General features: G+C 47.3%; 1 protein-coding gene across 1 annotated transcript in view; it reads left to right on the top strand.

The window, feature by feature from the left end:
• Positions 1-17,813, top strand: part of MYO7B (myosin VIIB) — a 105,566-nt gene that overhangs the window by 17,207 nt on the left and 70,546 nt on the right. The window contains exons 2-5 of the mRNA XM_059927697.1: positions 6,149-6,190; positions 12,015-12,128; positions 13,203-13,355; positions 15,060-15,244. Of these exons, the coding sequence (XP_059783680.1) occupies positions 6,149-6,190; positions 12,015-12,128; positions 13,203-13,355; positions 15,060-15,244 (494 nt within the window). The remainder of the gene's footprint in view (positions 1-6,148; positions 6,191-12,014; positions 12,129-13,202; positions 13,356-15,059; positions 15,245-17,813) is intronic.

Below are 17,813 nucleotides of genomic sequence, written 5' to 3' on the forward strand. Positions count from 1 at the left end.
GTCTTCCTACTCCACCATCTTGATTTGGATCCTCATCTTTTTAAATATAGTCTTTCAGTATTATAAATTCCCTTCTAAGCACTGCTTTCACTGCATTCCACAACTTTTAGTAAGTTGTATCTTCATTTTCATTTAGTTGAAAACACTTTAAGAATTTTCTTGAGACTTTGACTTGTGTTATTTATAAGTATGTTTCTTAATCTCCAAATATTTGGGGATTTTCTAGCTATTTTGATTTCTAGTTCAATTTTTTTGTGGTCTGACAACAGACATTGTATGATTTTTATTTTTTAAATTTCCTCAGGGGTGTTATGGCCCAGGAGGTGGCCTATCTTGGTGAATGTTCCATGTGAACTTGAGAAGAAGGTATATTCTGCTGTTGTTAGATGAAGTATTCTACAAGTGTCAATTAGATCCAGTTGACTAACAATGCTATGCATTTCAACTATGTACTTATTGATTTTATGCCTGCCAAATATGTCATTACTGATAAAGGGGTGTTAAAGCCTCCAACCATAATAGTGGATTTATTTTTTTCTCCTTGTAGGTTTATCAGTTTACCACATGTATTTTGATGCTCTGTTGTTACACACATACATGTTAAGTAAAGTTATATCTTCTTTGGAAATTGGCCCCTTTATTATTATGTAATTCCCCTTTATATTCCTCATAATTTTCGTTGCCCTGAAGTCAGGACTACCTAAAATTAGTATAGCTACTCCAGCTTTCTTTTTTTTTTTAATATTTATTTATTTATTTGGTTGTGCTGGGTCTTAGTTGTGGCAGGGGGCCTCCTTAGTTGTGGCTCGTGGGCTCCTTAGCTGCAGCTCCTGATCTTAGTTGCGGCTCGCCAGCTCCTTAGTTGCCACACATGGGCTCCTTAGTTGCAGCTCCAGGGTTCCTTAGTTGCGGCTCACTGGCTCTTTAGTTGCAGCATGCGGACTCCTTAATTGTGGCACGCAAACTCTTAGTTGTGGCATGCATGTGAGATCTAGTTCCCCGACCAGGGATTGAATCCAGGCCCCCTGCATTAGGAGTGCAGAGTCTTATCCACTGCACCACCAGGGAAGTCCCCAGCTTTCTTTTGATTAATATTAACATGGTATATTTTTCTCTATCTCTTTATCTTTAATCTATCTGTGTCTTTATATTTAAAGTGAGTTTCTTGCAGACAACATATAGGTGGTAACCTCAAGCTTTTAAAAGATGAAATCTTCAGATCCTAGTGATCATTTAGATATGAGGATCATAGGATGACTGAAGTGTTTTCTTCAACAATTGCTAGTTTCATTCACTGAGATAAAGAATGAAGGGGAAAGAGCAGATTTAGAGACAGAGGAGATGTGTGGTCATGTTGAGTTTGTTGTGCCCATGGCTTATCTGCTGGAGATATCCAGAGACTAGGGCCTTGGTGGAGCTGGAGTTCCGGATAGAGATGAGGATTTGAGACATTGACTTCAGACTCAGAAGTGCTTTGATTCTGTCAGTGGCCCTGGGAGAGGGTGGGAATGTGCAAGGGGAGTGGGCAGACTGAAGGAGAATAGAATGAGGACCACCATATCAATGAGAATTCTTTGGTTTCAATGACAGAGTACAGATGGCTTAGCTCAAATAACAAAGTGCAAAAAGTCAAAGACAGGATTTCTGTCTTTTGTTTCATTCCCTCCTGTCCTTCCAACTTTCTTCTCTCATATCAGCTATTTTCAGGACAGTAGGACCATAGCCCCTGGCAGTTCTGGAATCACATTTCAGAACTTTGTAACTAGAGAAGAAAACTAATCCCCAGCTCCAATTCAGAACATCTCAGCGAAAGCCCTTTCTTGGATCGCATGCCATCTTTGAGGTACCATGATTCATGGTTCCCATCAGAAACATTTTGGACAAAGGGAGGAGAATTTCCCTCAAAAGAAAATAGGGGAAGGCACATCAGGCAGACAAAAACAACCAGCATCTCTCTCAGACACGAAGAGATCAAGGTGAGGGAAAGGGCCCTGGGAGGAGATTGAGGGGACCCCCAAAAGCAACGGAATGACAGGGAAGTGTAGTCCTGCAGAAGCCAAGGGGGCGTGCTCAGGGAACAAGACATGGCTGAAAAAGTCCTGGCATGGACTTGAGCAATGTTGGCCCTGGAGGAGTCGGTGCAGCATTTGTGGGTATGTGTGTGTGACCCAAGGCTTGGGAAGGCATGAAGGGTGAGATAGTGGAGGCAGCATGATGGGGCAACTCTTTCAGGCAGTTCAGCTGTGGAATAGAAACAAGAGGAGGGCAATAGCTGGAGGCAGTCATGAGGCCAAGAAAATTCATTTTAAGATAGACAACACTTGCATCTATATGCAGGGAGGAAAACCAGAAGAGTAAGAAAGAATGAAGATGTGAGAGGGAGAGGTAATTGTATTAGTTATCTACTGCTGCATAACAAATTACTCCAAGACTTTGCAGCTTAAAATGACAAATATTTATTTCCTCACCCAATTTCTGAAATCCAAGAACAGCTTATCTGGGTGGTTCTGGGCCAGGAACACTCACGTGGTTTATATTTATTTTCTAGGGTTGCCCTAACAAAATGCCACTGACTAGGCAGCTTAAACAATAGATATTTATGTTCTCATAATTCTGGAGCTGGAAGTCTCAGACCAAAGATGTTGGCAGGGGTGGTTCTTCCCAAGGCCCCTCTCCTTGGCTTGCAGACAGTTACCCTCTTGCTACTTTGTCCTCGTATGGCCATCCCTCTGCATGTACAGCTCTGGTATTTCTTCCTCTTCTTACAAGGATATCAGTCATGTTGGATTACGCCCCACCCTCACAGCTTCAGTTTAACATCACCACCTCTTTAAAAGGGCTTTATCTTCAAATACAGTTCCATTGTGAGGTACTGAGGGTTAGGACTTTCAACATATGAACTTGGTGAGGGGTTCACAATTCAGCCCATAACAAGGTTGCAGTCAGGACGTTGGCTGGAGGTCTGGTCATCTGAAGCCTTGACCATGGCTGGAAGATCTGCTTTCAAGATCACTGGCTGTTGACTGGAGACCTGAGTTCCTCACCACATGGGTCCTCCTTGAGGCTGCTTGAGTATCCTCATGACATGGCAGCAAGTTCCCCCAGGCCGAGCGATCTCAGACAGAGCAAGGAGGAGGACACAGAGCCTTTTATGAACTAGTTTCAGAAGCTACACTCCATCACTCTGACCTTATTCTATTTGTTAGAAGGAAGTCACTAAATCCACATCCACAGTAGGGAGAATGAGTCTCCATATTTGGAAGGGAGCAGTGTCAAAGAATTTGTGGGAGTATTTTAACCACCAGAGTAATTGATAAAGCAAAAGCCCTGATGGAGGAGGCCAGAGAGGGCAGGGCTGGAAGGGTTAGTGTGGGGCTGTCAGGGGGCCCCTTCCCCTGGGCGGTCCCTTAAATGTCCTCAGATATAGGGAAAGGCAGGGAGTGGGCAGAGCTGGAAGCTGAGGGTGATCTTTCTCTCTTTTTTCAATGACACAGATCAAGGTGTTCTGCAGAGTGAGTAGTGGGAGGGAGATTTGAAATAAGAGTGTTGCTGGGTTTTTTTTTCCAGAAAGAGCTGACCAGGGCCCACTCAAGTGTCCCTGAGCATTTCTAAGGTCGTAGGGGAGGTGCTGGCCCCTGTCATCAAGATGGTGTGACCCATCCTTGGTGTGCTCAGCTTGGTGCTGGGACTTTGCAAGGTGCGAGCAGGAGTCAACAACATTCACAAGACAAGGGTGGACCAGAGGGGTCCATATAGAGTGCAGCCTATTGTACTTTATCTTTGTATTCCGTTTATGGGTACTTACAAAACCACTTTGTTCCAGAAAAGATGTAAGTCAGTTTCTAGGCAGGTTGGGATAGAAATGAAGCTCAGATGCCTGGTTGATAGAATGGAGAGCAAAGCAAGGGCTGAGGGGTCGTGATGAAATGAGGGAACAGTGGGCCATGGGCAGAGGGCCTGGTGCTGGCCTGGGGTGTGGCTGGAGGGTGGCAGCTGGAGGACATGGTTTCTGAAGCGGAGAGGTTCTGGGACACAGGAAGACCAGGGCCAGTCGTGGGGGAGTGGAGGTCAGTAGAGTCTGGGGACCAGAGGAGTGAGAGTCCAGAACACTTGGCAGGTTCATCCCCCAGGGATGGCAGGACTGGTGGGGGGCACCTATGGGACAGATCCTGGTGTCTGGAGAGGGATTATGTCCATGGAGGTCAGTGCCATGGGTGAGGGTGTAGAGGGCGACAGAGCTAAAGAACATGGGTGAGCCTCAGATTCCTACCTGGGGTGGAGAAGTGAGGGGCCAGAGCCACAGTGGGGAACGAGAGGCAGGCAATGCCCTCTGCGTCTTTCCCACCCACCACCTCATTGCAGTATGTGAGGCGTGGAGATGGACCAGCCTCCCCTTGAAAGAGCTGTAGCCTCAGACACTTAAAAAGGAATCTCAATCTGATTACTACCGCCTTTTGCATTGTAGGCACTCAACAAATGCTAGGAGGAGTAGATTGCCATAAACATATAAATGCTCACACACTAAAGAAAAATTGGAATAAGAAAATTCTTTGTCCAGCAGAACAGAGTGGCAGACTCTCTGTCACATTCACCCACTACCTACACCTCTACTCTCCTCTTACCTCCCAACTTGGTCTGCTCAACCCAAATGTGCTGACCCCTCACATCCTTTGCACTTTTCCCTCTGCCTTTGCTAAAGTTGCAGCATCCCTAGAGAATCGCTCCCCCTCCCCTTTTATTTTGGTCTCGCAGCTTGCAAGATCTCAGTTCCCTGACCAGGGACTGGACCCGGGCCACGACAGTGAAAGCCCTGAATCCTAACCACTAGGCTACCAGGGAACCCCTGAGAAGGCCCCTCTTTCCTTCCACTGTGAATTCTTACAAATCTGGCAAAGCCATTGTCAAAGGACATTCTCTCCAAGGGCTTCGTTCTCTGTTTCACTGAACAGCTATTTCCTGGATCCCTCCTTGGAGCAAGTCTGTGTTAGAAGCAGGGAGCATATGATGAACGAAAAAGCCAGTACCTGCCTCCCGCAGCTCAGTGGGGCAAGGCTGGGGATGGGTGGGGCTCCTCCTTGAGATCAGGGCTTCTGCCCTCCCCTCCCCTCCCCTCGCCTCCCTCCCCTCGCCTCCTCCCCTCCCTCCCCTCCCCTCCCCTCGCCTCCCCTCCCTCCCCTCCCCTCCCCTCCCCTCCCTTCCCCTCCCCTCCCTCCCCCACCTGCTGGCAGCTACACAGGCCCGCTTGTGTGCTCCCAGGGCACCGGGGAGGATGCCAGGTGCTGCGGACAGGTTTGCAAGGAGGCAGGTCCAGGTTGAATTCCCAGCTGTGCTACTGATCAACAGGTCACCTTTCCTTTGTTGAGTTCCATGAGTGAAATGGGGGATATCTGTGTTTTGGGGGTGTCTGTGAGGTTTATTTATTTATTTTTGGCTGTGTTGGGTCTTCTTCTTTGCGTGGGCTTTCTCTAGTTGCAGCGAGCAGGGGCTACTCTTTGTTGCGTTGTGCGGGCTTCTCATCGTGGTGGCTTCTCTTGTTGCAGAGCATGGGCTCTAGGTGCGCGGGCTTCAGTAGCTGTGGCTCGAAGGCTCTAGAGCACAGGGTCAGTAGTTGTGGCGCATGGGCTTAGTTGCTCCGCGGCATGTGGGATCTTCCCGGACCAGGGCTCGAACCCGTGTCCCCTTCATTGACAGGTGGATTCTTAACCGCTGCGCCACCAGGGAAGCCCCTGTCCATGAGGTTTAGATCAAGTATGTTGTGTCTCTAGTTCTGCTGGCTGCTTCCCTCAGCACTCCGTGTGGTGTAGGGTGATGACTGGTGTTCACGGATGTCTGACCAGACACAGCTTGAGCTTCTGGATGGCAGGGATGGTGTCCTAAGGATGTTCAGAACCACCGCACTCCCAGTTGAGCCCAGTGCCAAGTGCAAAATAGACGTTCAGTAAAGATGAGATAGGATGGACCAAGCTGAGAGAGCCTCCTCTCACACTTGTGGTGTGACTGTGACTCATCCTCTCATTCATTGAAGAGTCATTTCTCGGCCCCATGCCAGGCGCTCAGAGCCACGCTGATGAACACACGTGGCTCCTACCCTCCAGGGCTCCAAGTCAGGGCCACGAGGACTGACTTTCTGCTTTCTCTCTGCACACAGGCTGTCAGGAGCGGCTGCCTCAGGATGTCGGGCTTGAGACTGGTAAGAATTGCATCTCTTCCATCGAGGGGTTGTTCGTGGGAGTTGCCAAAGGCTGAGTCAAATCACTCCCAAGGAAAGAAGAAGAGAGGCAATGAGACCCTGTAAGGAAAATACCGGAGACAGGGAGTTTGGAGGAACAAGACAGATTGTTTTAACTAAAGAAAATGACCTTGGCCAACCTTTGGGCTTTGGCAGGGGGACCACACTTGCACAGTAATCCCTCACTTATATTCAGGGCTTAAAATGTCTTGACAAAGCACACTACAATATATAAAATAGGTAACCAACAAGGACCTACTGTATAGCACAGGGAACTATACTCAATATCTTGTAGTAACCTATAATGGAAGAGAATGTAAAAAAAGAATATATATATATATTAATATATATATGTATAACTGAATCACTTTGCTATACACCTGAAACTAATACAACATTGTAAATCAACTATATTTCAATAAAAATTTTAAAAATAAAATAAAATGAAAAATAAAAGAACAGAAAAACAAATGTCTTGACAGGGTATTTCTCAATTGTTGGATCCTTCATTTATCTAAGTAAAGGCAGCACAGAGCCATCTGTAGGCCCATCTCTTCTATGGGAAGAGAAGACATGGCAGGTGGGCACATGGGATCAGGGCACAACACCCATTTCAGCCAATGTCCAGAAGAGCCAGCCCACCTCGGAAGACTGAGGGTCAGGTCTCCCGGAAGTGGATTCTTCATGGCCTTGGGTCTTTGAGTTTCCTTGTAGTAATTTCTGTCTCAGGCTGGGGAAGGAGCTTTCTGCATCATCGGCAGCAGCCAGCTGTCAGGTATTTCTTACCACAGAGAACAACGAAGGTCACGTGGATCTCTCTGCTTTCTGTAATTCATCCTCTATTTCTTGAATCTCAATATAGACTTGACTTTCTTTGCAGCTGATAGCTTCTGCTTTATCTCTTCTCGCTCACTCTTCTCCTGATTCAGCTGTTTCTGCACAGTCAACTTTTTCTTCCAACAGAGTTCATGAAGCAGCTCTATTTTCTGCTGCTTGGCTTCTCATTTATTTCCTAGGAGAGCTTTGGCCAAATGGAGTGAACAAAAGTCATGTTCTAGCTCTTTTATTTATTTTTCCAGCTCATGTTGGTCTGACACCTTATCATTAAGTGTGGACTGGAAATGGTCTTTCTCTTTTTCATCTCTGGTTAATATCAAGTTCACTGTGAGATGCCCATCATCTGTCTTTTTATTTATTTATTTATTTATGTATTTATGTATTTATGTATTCATTTATTTATTGGCTGCGTCGGGTCTTCGACGCATGCAGGATCTTCGTTCAGGCATGCGGGATCTTTCACTGTGGCGTGCAGGCTTTTCTCTAGTTGTGGCGTGCAGGTTTTCTCTTCTCTAGTTGTGGTGCACAGGCTCCAGGGCACATGGGCTCTGTAGTTATGGTGTGCGGGTTCCAGAGCGCGTGGGCTCTGTAGTCTTCGGCACATGGGCTCTCTAGTTGAGGTGTGCAAGCTCAGTAGTTGTGGCACTTGGGCTTAGCTGCCCCGCAGCATGTGGGATCTTAGTTCCCTGACCAGGGATCAAACCCGCATCCCCAGTGTTGGAAGGTGGATTCTTTACCACTGGACCACCAGGGAAGTCCCCATCATCTGTCTTTGACTGATAATCTTCTCTCTTTGGTAATTTGCCCACTGTTTCAGCTGCATGCTGCAATTTTCACACTGGAATTTTATCCTTGTTGTAAGAAAGTTTTCTAGGTCTCTGAGGTTCCTGATGTGATTCAATTAGTTCACTGAATCTAGTATGCTGCTCAGGCTGGTCTTCTGTATCCTGTAGCAGCTGTTCCTTACTGTTCTTCTTCATTTTGCTTTTAGTTTTATTAAGTTGTTTTGGGCACACAGTTTGAAGAATCAGTTCCCCACTTCCTCTTCCAGAGAGGTGACCACCTTCGAACTTCTAGTCGATTCATTGATACTTCCCTCTGTGTCTCTAAAGAACATGTGTACAGGGCTGCTTGAGTTTTTGGTTTCAGGCGTCACCTATTACTGACTTCCCACTAGGTGAGAAGGGCCTTAGCTCCTTGCTCCTAACGCCCACCCACAGCACTCATACTGTCTCTCCTTCCTCCCAAAATTGTTAAATCCTAGCTTTCATTAGATCTACATACAGAGTTTACTTGTTTTATCTAAGAAAATGTTCCTCTCGAATGAAATTATGGTTACCAGGGAGGAAGTGTCAGGGGCAGGGAGGGATAGTTAGGGAGTTTGGGATTGACATGTACACACTGCTATATTTAAAATAGATAACCAACAAGGACCTACTGTAAAGCACAGGGAACTCTGCTCCATATTATATAACAACCTAAATGGGAAAAGAATTTGAAAAAGAAGAGATACATGTATATATATAACTGAATCACTTTGCTGTACACCTGAAACTAACACCACATTATTTTGTTGTTGTTGTTTTGTTTTTATTTTTGGCTGCATCGGGTCTTAGTTGCGGCACGCAGGGTCTTCATTGAAGCATGCAGGATCTTTCTTTGCAGCACGTGGGCTCTTCGTTGTGGTGTGCAGGCTTCTCTCTAGTTGTGGCCTGTGGGTTTTCTCTTCTCTAGTTGTGGTGCACAGGCTCCAGGGTGCGTGGGCTCTGTAGTTGTGGCTCATGGATTCCAGAGCACATGGGCTCTGTAGTTCGTGGCATGTGGGCTCTAGTTGAGGCACAAGAGCTCAGTAGTTGTGGCATACGGGGTTAGTTGCCCCACAGCATGTGGGATCTTAGTTCCCTGACCAAGGATCGAACCCACGTCCCCTGCATTGGAAGGCGAATTCTTTACCACTGGACCACCAGGGAAGTCCCTAACACAACATTGTTAATCAGCTATACTCCAATATAAAATAAAAAGTTAAAAAAAAGAAAGAACATGTTCCTCTCAACTGAGCCCTGCAATGTAGTCTAAGTGCTGTGCTTCCCTTTGCTAGACTTTGTAATTGTCCTTCTGCCCTATCTGCTTTGTTTTCTCTGTACTTACGACGACATAACCTCCCCCCACCCCCCGCCGCCCAGCTTTCTCCCAGATATGTCAATGTCCTTTCGAAATGATTCATCTGGGAGTTCAATCAACTTCATCCTCAGGAAGAAGTTTCTCCCAGAGTTACTGAGGCCATATCTAAACCGGCATCTTCTACTTCTGAGGCACACATCTCGGAATTGTCCTGGGGTCTCCTTCACAACCACCCCGAAGATTTCTTTCACGTCTCCTTTGCACTGAATCCCTTTTCTTGGACCCAAGGTTCTTCTCTCTCTTGGTTTACTCCCTTGTTTTGATCAAGCACAACCTGTAATAGCTTCCTGAGAAAGGGTACATATGAAGTAAATATTTTTAACAACTTGCATGTCTAAAAATATGTTTTTTCACATTTGAATGTCAGCTGGGCATAGGATTCCATACTAGACGTAATTTTCCCTGAAAACTGTGAAGACATGTACTCCTTCTGGTTTCCAGCCTTGCTATGGAGAAGGTGGACAACATTTTAATTCTTGAGCCTTTGTATAAAACTTATTTTTCTCTCTGAAAGCTTTTATGATCTTTTCTTTGTCCCAAGTATTTTGAAATTTCTTGATGTGTGTGTTGGTGTGGACCTATATTCATTCTTTGCACTGTTGACTGAAGTTTGTCCCCTAATTGTTTTTCTCCCAAAAGGCTTATGGGAAAATGTTGCATCTTCAAAAATGTTTGTTATCTTTATACTGGAAAGACGATTTGGCTGGGTAAAAAAATTATTGGATTTTTTTTCTATGTTTTTTATTGTGGTAAAAAAGATAACATTCAATTTACCATCTTAACCATTTTTAAGTGTACATTTCAGTATTGCTACGTATATTCACATTGTTGTGCAACAGAGAACATTTTCATATTGTACACTTGAAACTCTATACTCATTAAATAATATTTTCCTTCCGTCCTCCTCCAGCCCCTGACAACCACCTTTCTACTTTCTGTTTCTATGATTTTGACTACTTTAGATACTTTCCATGAGTGGAATCATACAGCATGTGTCCTTCTGTGACTGACTTCTCTTGCTCAGCAAAATGTCCTTGAGGTCCAGCCACACTGTAGCACATGACAGGATTTCCTTCTTTTTTAAGGCTGGATAATATTCCATGGTGTGTAGTATTCATTGTGCTATGTCATTTTATATAAGGCACTTGAGCATCCATGGATTTTGGTATCGGCAGGGGCTCCTGGAATCAATCCCCCAAGTACTTTTAGGGATGACTGTATATATTACATTTTTGTTTATTTGTTCATCTGCCAATGGACATTTGGGTTGCTTTTACCTCTTGGCTATTATGAATAATGCTGCAATGAACATGGGAATGCAAATATGTCTTTGAGATCCTGCTTTGAATTTCTTTGGATATTTACCCAGAAGTGGGATTGCTGGATCATATGGTAATTCTATTTTTAATTTATTGAGGATCCTTCATACTGTTTTCCCCAGTGGCTGCACCATTTTACATTCCCACCAACAGTGTACAAGGGTTCCAATTTCTCTACATCCTCAATAACACTTGTTATTTTCTGTACTTTTTATAATGGCCATCCTAACAGCTGTATTGCTCTCTTCCTGAGATCTTTGTAGGAGGTGTTCAGCCCTCATATATGATTTGAATTTGTCCTGAATTATCTCCTTATAAGTGAACTTGTCTTTTTGTCTCCCTGCCCCTCAAAAAATTATTTCTTTATTTTTGAAGTCCAATAACATTTATGTCCTAGAGTTGATTTTTCTTTGTCATTATTTCAAAGGCATAATGGTGTGTCTTCAATCCATAGATTCAAGGCTTCATTAATTTCTTGAAAGTTGTCTCGAATTTTATATTTAAGTAATTTTTCTGTTTTTCTCCCTGATTTTCTTCTTTGTGCACTTCAATTATTAGTATTTTTGTCTGCCTTCCATATCTATCCTTTTCTTCCTAATCCTAATTTTGAAAATTTCTCTGTCATTTTGCTCACTTTTCTCCTCCTGCCTTCTATGATCTTTACTATGATTTTAGCAGCGCTTATTCCCTTGTTGTTGCTTCCAGTTTTGCTTTCATCTCCGGCCCATGTTTACTTCTTTTCCTCCGTTTCTTTCTTGAGCTCTGCCAATTCATGTCCCATCCTTTTCAGTTGTCTTGGCGTCTAATTTCTGAGCGCCTGTGCCTCTGCTCTACACCTCAGTAAGTTTTTTGGAAATCATGGTGAGATACTTGGTCACAACTTTCCACTGCTCTGTGGCAGTTTCTTTTCCCCTGGTGAGTGTTATTCACCTGCTCATTTCCTCCTTTTGAATGTCAGTATATTTACATGTGGATCTGTGCTTGTTGCTTTGGGATTCCTCCTCTTTGAGCAGGGTGAGCTTTCTTGGATTAGAAAGAGGTTCATGTGGGTCAATGCCATGTTGCAGGCCAGGCACAAACCTAGTGAGATTTTACTCTTTGTCTTTCCCCAGCCAATGGGTTTGGGTACTATAGGGCTATTCGCAGGGCAAAGACTCTCTTTTTGCACCTCACAGAGAGGTACTTTCCTGCAAAAACTAGGCCAGGGAAGCTTCCCCTGCCACCTCCCATTAACTTCCTGGCAAGAGTGAGAAAGGGCTGGGAGCAGGGTAGGAGAGAGGGAAGAAGAAAAAGAAGAAGGAGGAGGAGGAAGGGAAGGGGGAGAGAGCACGCCTCAGCCACCTTGGGATCTCTTGGTTGGAAGGGACACCCCCCCGGGGAGGTAAGTCTTGAGCAGGAAGGGGAAGGTGGATCAAGGATCTGACCACCGACTCCTCTATGCTCTCCAGGGTGACCATGTGTGGCTGAACCTCACCTCTGCTGACAAGACCAGCGTGCCCATCGGGGGCATCATCAAAGAAACAAAGCCTGGCAAGATCTTGGTGGAAGATGATGAAGGCAAAGTCAGTATGGCCACCCTCTCCTGAGAGGCTCAGCCTTCTCCGCCCCATCGCCCCACCCCTCCTGGGCCCCGAGCCCCCTGCTTTCTCTGGTGCTGCTCCCAGCACCAGGGATTCCAGAGCCCAAGTCAGGGACCCATGTGGCAGGACACACTACAGGGAAGTCCTGTCATGGTGAACATTGTGTGTCTGTCTTGGGAACTGTTTCTATAGTGAAGAAGCAGGGAGTGTGTTGGCAGATGGAAAATTAGGACAATTAGGGGAGCAGGAAAGCGTGAAGTGGGAAACGGGCTGTGACAGAGGGAAGGGGAGGGCAGGAAGATGGTTTGCAAAGTAAAGGAAGCTGAGCAGGAAGGACAGGAGGAGGGAGGGAAAGGTGAGAAAGATGCCTGGAGGGGAGGCCCCGGAATGTGAGGAGGAGGAGGAGGAAGCCCAGCTCACGCTGAGCAAAACAGCCCAGAAGAGAGAGTAGGAAGCTCAGGGTGACCTGCTGGGAAACCAGCTCAGTCACCTGGGGGGCTGGGGAGGAGCAGCGAGCGACCCTGGAGAAGGGCATGCGGAGTGAGGGGTCCAGCTGGTCCTTTAAGTCCTCCTTGGGCAACCCTCTTTGCTGAGGGGCTTCCAAGTGAAGCATGTGGAGACTTGGCCTCCAAGGAGAAAGTTCTAGACTGTGACCTGTGAGCCCCATAGATTGGAAGCCAGTCAAATGTTAACAATAATATCTTCTATTTGAAAAATGATGTCATGCCATTTAAAGAACACTTTTACTTGCACACTTTTATTCCAACCATCTGTGAGGCTCCCCAGCTGCAAACTGCCCCTGATCCCAATCACAGCCAGATCTAACTCCTGGCTACACGCTCCTCTGACCCTGGTCTGAGCTTCACTCTTAGCCCCAGTGCACACTGACCCTCGGCCCTAGACGTGTGCTGACTCCAGCCTCGGACTGAGCCGATCCCTTGACCTTCACCACAGACCAACCCTGGCCAGGTGCTGGCCACCAGATAGGCTGATCCATTGAGGACATGGAGGTCCAGGACAAACCCCGCTCAGGAAAGCCTGTGCCCTTTGTTCCAGGAACACTGGATCCGAGCAGAGGACCTTGGCACCCTCAGCCCCATGCACCCCAACTCTGCTCAGGGCGTGGATGACATGATCCTCCTGGGGGACCTGAACGAGGCGGGCATGGTGCACAACCTCCTGATCCGCTACCAGCAGCACAAGATCTACGTGAGTCCCTCCTGGCCACATGGGGCCCCCTGGCGCGCTGGGGCCACACGCGCTGACTTGGCTGCGGAAGCAAACTATGCCCCGGGCACACCTGGCTCTGTCCCCACTCCCCACGCCCTCATAGTATGAGGATGCTCATCGATCTCTGCTCCCCAGTCTGAAAGAAGCAGGGGGATAAAGCCTTCGAGTGTACAGAAAGCTAACAGGCAGCATGCCAGCTCAGTGCCCGGCACACAGGAGGTACTCAATTACTGCTGCCTCTTCGCTGCTCTGAGGGCCGAGTGGACCGAAGGCCATGGGGAGTAGTCTTCTGCCTGGTCCCTTCCTAGGTATGTGGCAGAGACAGGGTCACCAGGCAGAAGACCTCTGCCCTCCTATGAAGTAAGTTGTGTGATGACCAGGAGGCCCGCGTAGGTAGATGTGGGTCCTTCTCCCAAAGCCTAGCGGTGGATGGGAGGGTCTCATCCCTGTTCTAATGCAGACTTCCCAGGGGAGGTGGTATTCCAAAACCGACACCAGCCCTGCCGTGAGTGGCTGTGACCCAGGGAAGTCACCACCTGCCTGGGCTTCTCAGAGGGAGGTGACTCATTGACCTCTGACCAGCCCTGATCCTGGGCTGCTCAGAGGAGTAGGAGAGTGAGCAGGGGCCCCCGAACAGAGGGCTGGGCTGGGAGAGGAGAAGGAGGAGGCCCTCAGGGGAAGGAGGGGGGGACGGGGCACTCTGAGTCCACTTTGGATGAGTGAGCCTCGGCTCCTGGGACCAATGACAGCAAGTATCTAAGTTGAATTGCAGCTTATCCTTTCCAGAGAGCTTATGCTTACATTCTTGTATCTGGTTGTCATAGTCCTGAGCCAGAGAGATTATCCTCTCCCTTCCTAAAACGAAAACGAAGACACGGATGATTACATGACTGTTGAGGTGGCCGTCCCCGTCCCAACCCAGAGGGGCAGGCAGGCCCAGTGGAGGCTCCAGATGAGCGGGTGATCCTGAACTAGGGTCCAGGAGGGGTCCATGAGGGCTACTGTGGTGGCCCAGCCTCATGGAGGCCCCTGTGAAAGGCAGGTGCAGACTCGCTTCATACATTCACTCCTTTTTTTTGGCTGCATTGGGTCTTCATTGCTGCACGCGGGCTTTCTCTAGCTGCAGCGAGCGGGGGCTACTCTTCGTTGCAGTGCACGGGCTTCTCATTGCAGTGGCTTCTCTTGTTGCGGAGCACGGGCTCCAGGCGCGCGGGCTTCAGGAGTTGCAGCACGCTGGGCTCAGTAGTTGTGGCGCACGGGCTTAGTTGCTCCGCGGCATGTGGGATCTTCCTGGACCAGGGATTGAACCCGTGTCCCCTGCATTGGCAGGCGGATTCTTAACCACTGCGCCACCAGGGAAGTCCCCATTCAGTCCATTTTTATCAAGCCTCTTCTGAATACCAGACAGAGCGCCAAACATTAAGCACGACCGCCTCATTTAATGTCCCTGTGAATGCGCCCCTGCCCCGGGAGCTCTCATTCCTGGTGAGCACCTTATCTTTCCAGGTGAAGGATCTGAGCTGCTGAGGGTCTCGTCTCTCGGTCCAGAATCAGACCCCGCCTCCCCGCCACAGTTAGCCAGCCCTGGTGGCCCTCGGGAGGTGGCATCCAAGGCCAAGATCAGGGCCAGGCAGTGCTGATCCTCGGAGTAGGGGGTCACTAACCACCTTCTCCCTTCCCCAGACGTACACGGGCTCCATCCTTGTGGCCGTGAACCCGTACCAGGTGCTGCCCCTCTACACCGTGGAGCAGGTGCAGCTGTACTACAAGCGCCATGTGGGCGAGCTGCCACCGCACGTCTTTGCCATCGCAAACAACTGCTACTTCAACATGAGGAAGAACAAGACGGACCAGTGCTGCATTATCAGGTGAGGTCCTGGGCAGGCAGGTGGGCCGGACACCTTCTCTGAGCATCTCGTAAAGGAGGGGGCATCTCCTCTCCCAAAACCTCTCCGGAGTAGTGTGTGACTTAGGGGCTCCCGTTCAACTGCAAACACCCCCCTTCACAGCCACGAACTCCCCTGCATCTGGCCCCTGTGGCCACTCCACCCTGAAAAGTCCTTCTGAGGCTGCCTTCCTTCAGAACCTGCTCTTCCACTGTATCAGCAGGGCCTGGACCGCCCCAGCCTTCTGTGAATATTTCCTGAGACAAGGAAGGAAGGGTGGGGATGGGCTGATTTAGAAATGGGACCCAAGATAGGCACTTGGGGTGCAAGGATCCAACAGGTGAGGCCCCTCAAAAACAACCTCAGGGGGACTTCCCTGGCAGTCCAGTGGTTAGGACTTCGCCTTCCAATGCAGGGGACAAGGGTTTGATCCCTGGTTTGGGAGCTAAGATCCCACATGCCTCAGGGCCAAAAAACCAAAACATAACACAGAAGCAATATTGTAAAAAGTTCAATAAAGACTTTAAAAATGGTCCACATCACAAAATCTTAAAAAAAAAAAAATCAACCTCAGGGCAGGTCTCAGGGACGACAGATCTCAGGTACTTGGGCCCAGAAGGGATGTGTCCCTCTCAGTCCAGGCGGTGCTGCTGCTTCAGAGACTCGCTGCCTGGCCTGGCTTCTCTGCCTTCTGCCCTCCTGGTACCCATGGAAGGGAGGCAGAGCGGGAAAGAAAGGGCGAGAGGGAATTTGGCTCCAGAGCACCTTGCTTAGTTCTCTAGTGGAGTCATCCATTCACTCATTCTTTCATTCACTCATTCATTCGTTCGTTCATTCACTCATCCATTCATTCACTCATTCATTCGAGGTTCTTTTGTGCTCCAATTCTGTCTCCTGTCCTGTCCTAACATGAGGAGACAGCAGCAAAGGAAAGGGACTAAAATCCCTGCCTTGTGGACCTTACATTCTAGAAGAGGAGACAGGCAATAAATAAGCAAATTGTTTCAGCAGGTAATAAGAACTTTGAGGGAAAACCCTGCAGGGAAAGAGGAGAAAGAGAGTGATGGGCCCGCTGCTTTAGGTAAAAGGGCAGATCGGGCCGGCCTCTCTGAGGAGGGGACGTTGGAACAGACACTGGAACGAAGTCCTACAGCTTAGGTTATCATGTTTCACGTTGTCAGCAACTCTCTGTAGTAGATACTCCTATTCCTATTTTACTGCTGGGGAAACCTCCCACCAGAGAGGTTGACATTCTTTCCTAGAGACACACAGCTGTTAAACAGGGAATTTAAACCCAGGGCTCTGGGAAAAGAAGACAGAGCGATGTCTTGGCCAGGAAGCCTCACCCCCAGGACAGCAGTCCCTGCAGAAAAGCGCAGAGCACTCGGGTGGCTGTTTGCATGAGCATCACTTGAGTCAAACTGCCTCCCCAGGGCGCGAGAGAGGCACCTGAGCCCTCTTCCTTCGGAGTCATCTCTACATGCAGGGGTGTTCTCCTGACTGACTTCCCTGGCATAGTGATCAGGGACATTTGGATCAAAACTTTTTTAAAAAATTAATATTTTCAGAGGAAACCGTATTTGTCTGAGGTTTGCTTCAAAATAGTACAGGAAGGGAAACAAAACTGGTCAGGAGTTGCAGCTGGGAATGGGACTGTGGAAGTTCATTAAGCAAACTGTAAAGTGCAGGAGTCCCCTGGGAATCTCGTGAAAATGCAGATTCTGGTTGCGCAGAGCTGGGGGAGCCTGGGAGTCTGCATTTCCAACCAGGCGGCAGGTGCTGCTGGCCTAGGGGCCATACTTTTATTAGCAACATATTGCATAATTCTGCCTCCAGTTGTTACGTTTGACATTTTCTATAATTAAAAATAATTCATAAAAGGTAACACTTAGGGACTTCCCTGCCGATCCAGTGGTTAAGACGTCGCCTTCCAATGCAGGGGGTGCGGGTTCAGTCGCCGGCCAGGGAGCTAAGATCCCACATACCTTGCGGCCAAAAAACAAAAACATAAAACAGAAGCAATATTGTAACAAATTCAATAAAGACTTTAAAAAATGGTCCACATCAAAAAAAAAAAAAATCATTACTGCAATCCTGAGTGTGTGCTATGTGCCAGACATAAGTATATTTTTTAACTTAATCAAACCCCCTAAGTAATTTTTATCTTTATATTGATTGATTGATAATTATTTTACTGTTAAAGTTTAAAACATGTATGGTTTTGTTATGGTTTCCTCTTTAATTCACTGTCTTTTGTTATGGTTTCTTCTTTAATTCATTGTCTTTTAGAAGAGCACCTTTAATTTCTAAACATAAATATGTTTACACATTTTAGTTGTTGATTTCTAATTTAATTGAATCGTGATTAATATGTTCTGTATGTCATTGACTCTGGAATATGCTGCTTTTACAGACCTATTAGTCAAATGTGTAAACATTTTATGTGAGCTTCAAAACATTTATATGTTCTCTGTTAGCTCAAGAGTCTATAATTATTAGTTTAAGCTCACTAATGCTTTTTTCTATCTGCTTGATCTTTAGATTTCTGACA

Source organism: Balaenoptera ricei, chromosome 7 (genome assembly GCF_028023285.1).
Source record: "Balaenoptera ricei isolate mBalRic1 chromosome 7, mBalRic1.hap2, whole genome shotgun sequence".
In the NCBI taxonomy this organism is placed as follows: domain Eukaryota; kingdom Metazoa; phylum Chordata; class Mammalia; order Artiodactyla; family Balaenopteridae; genus Balaenoptera; species Balaenoptera ricei.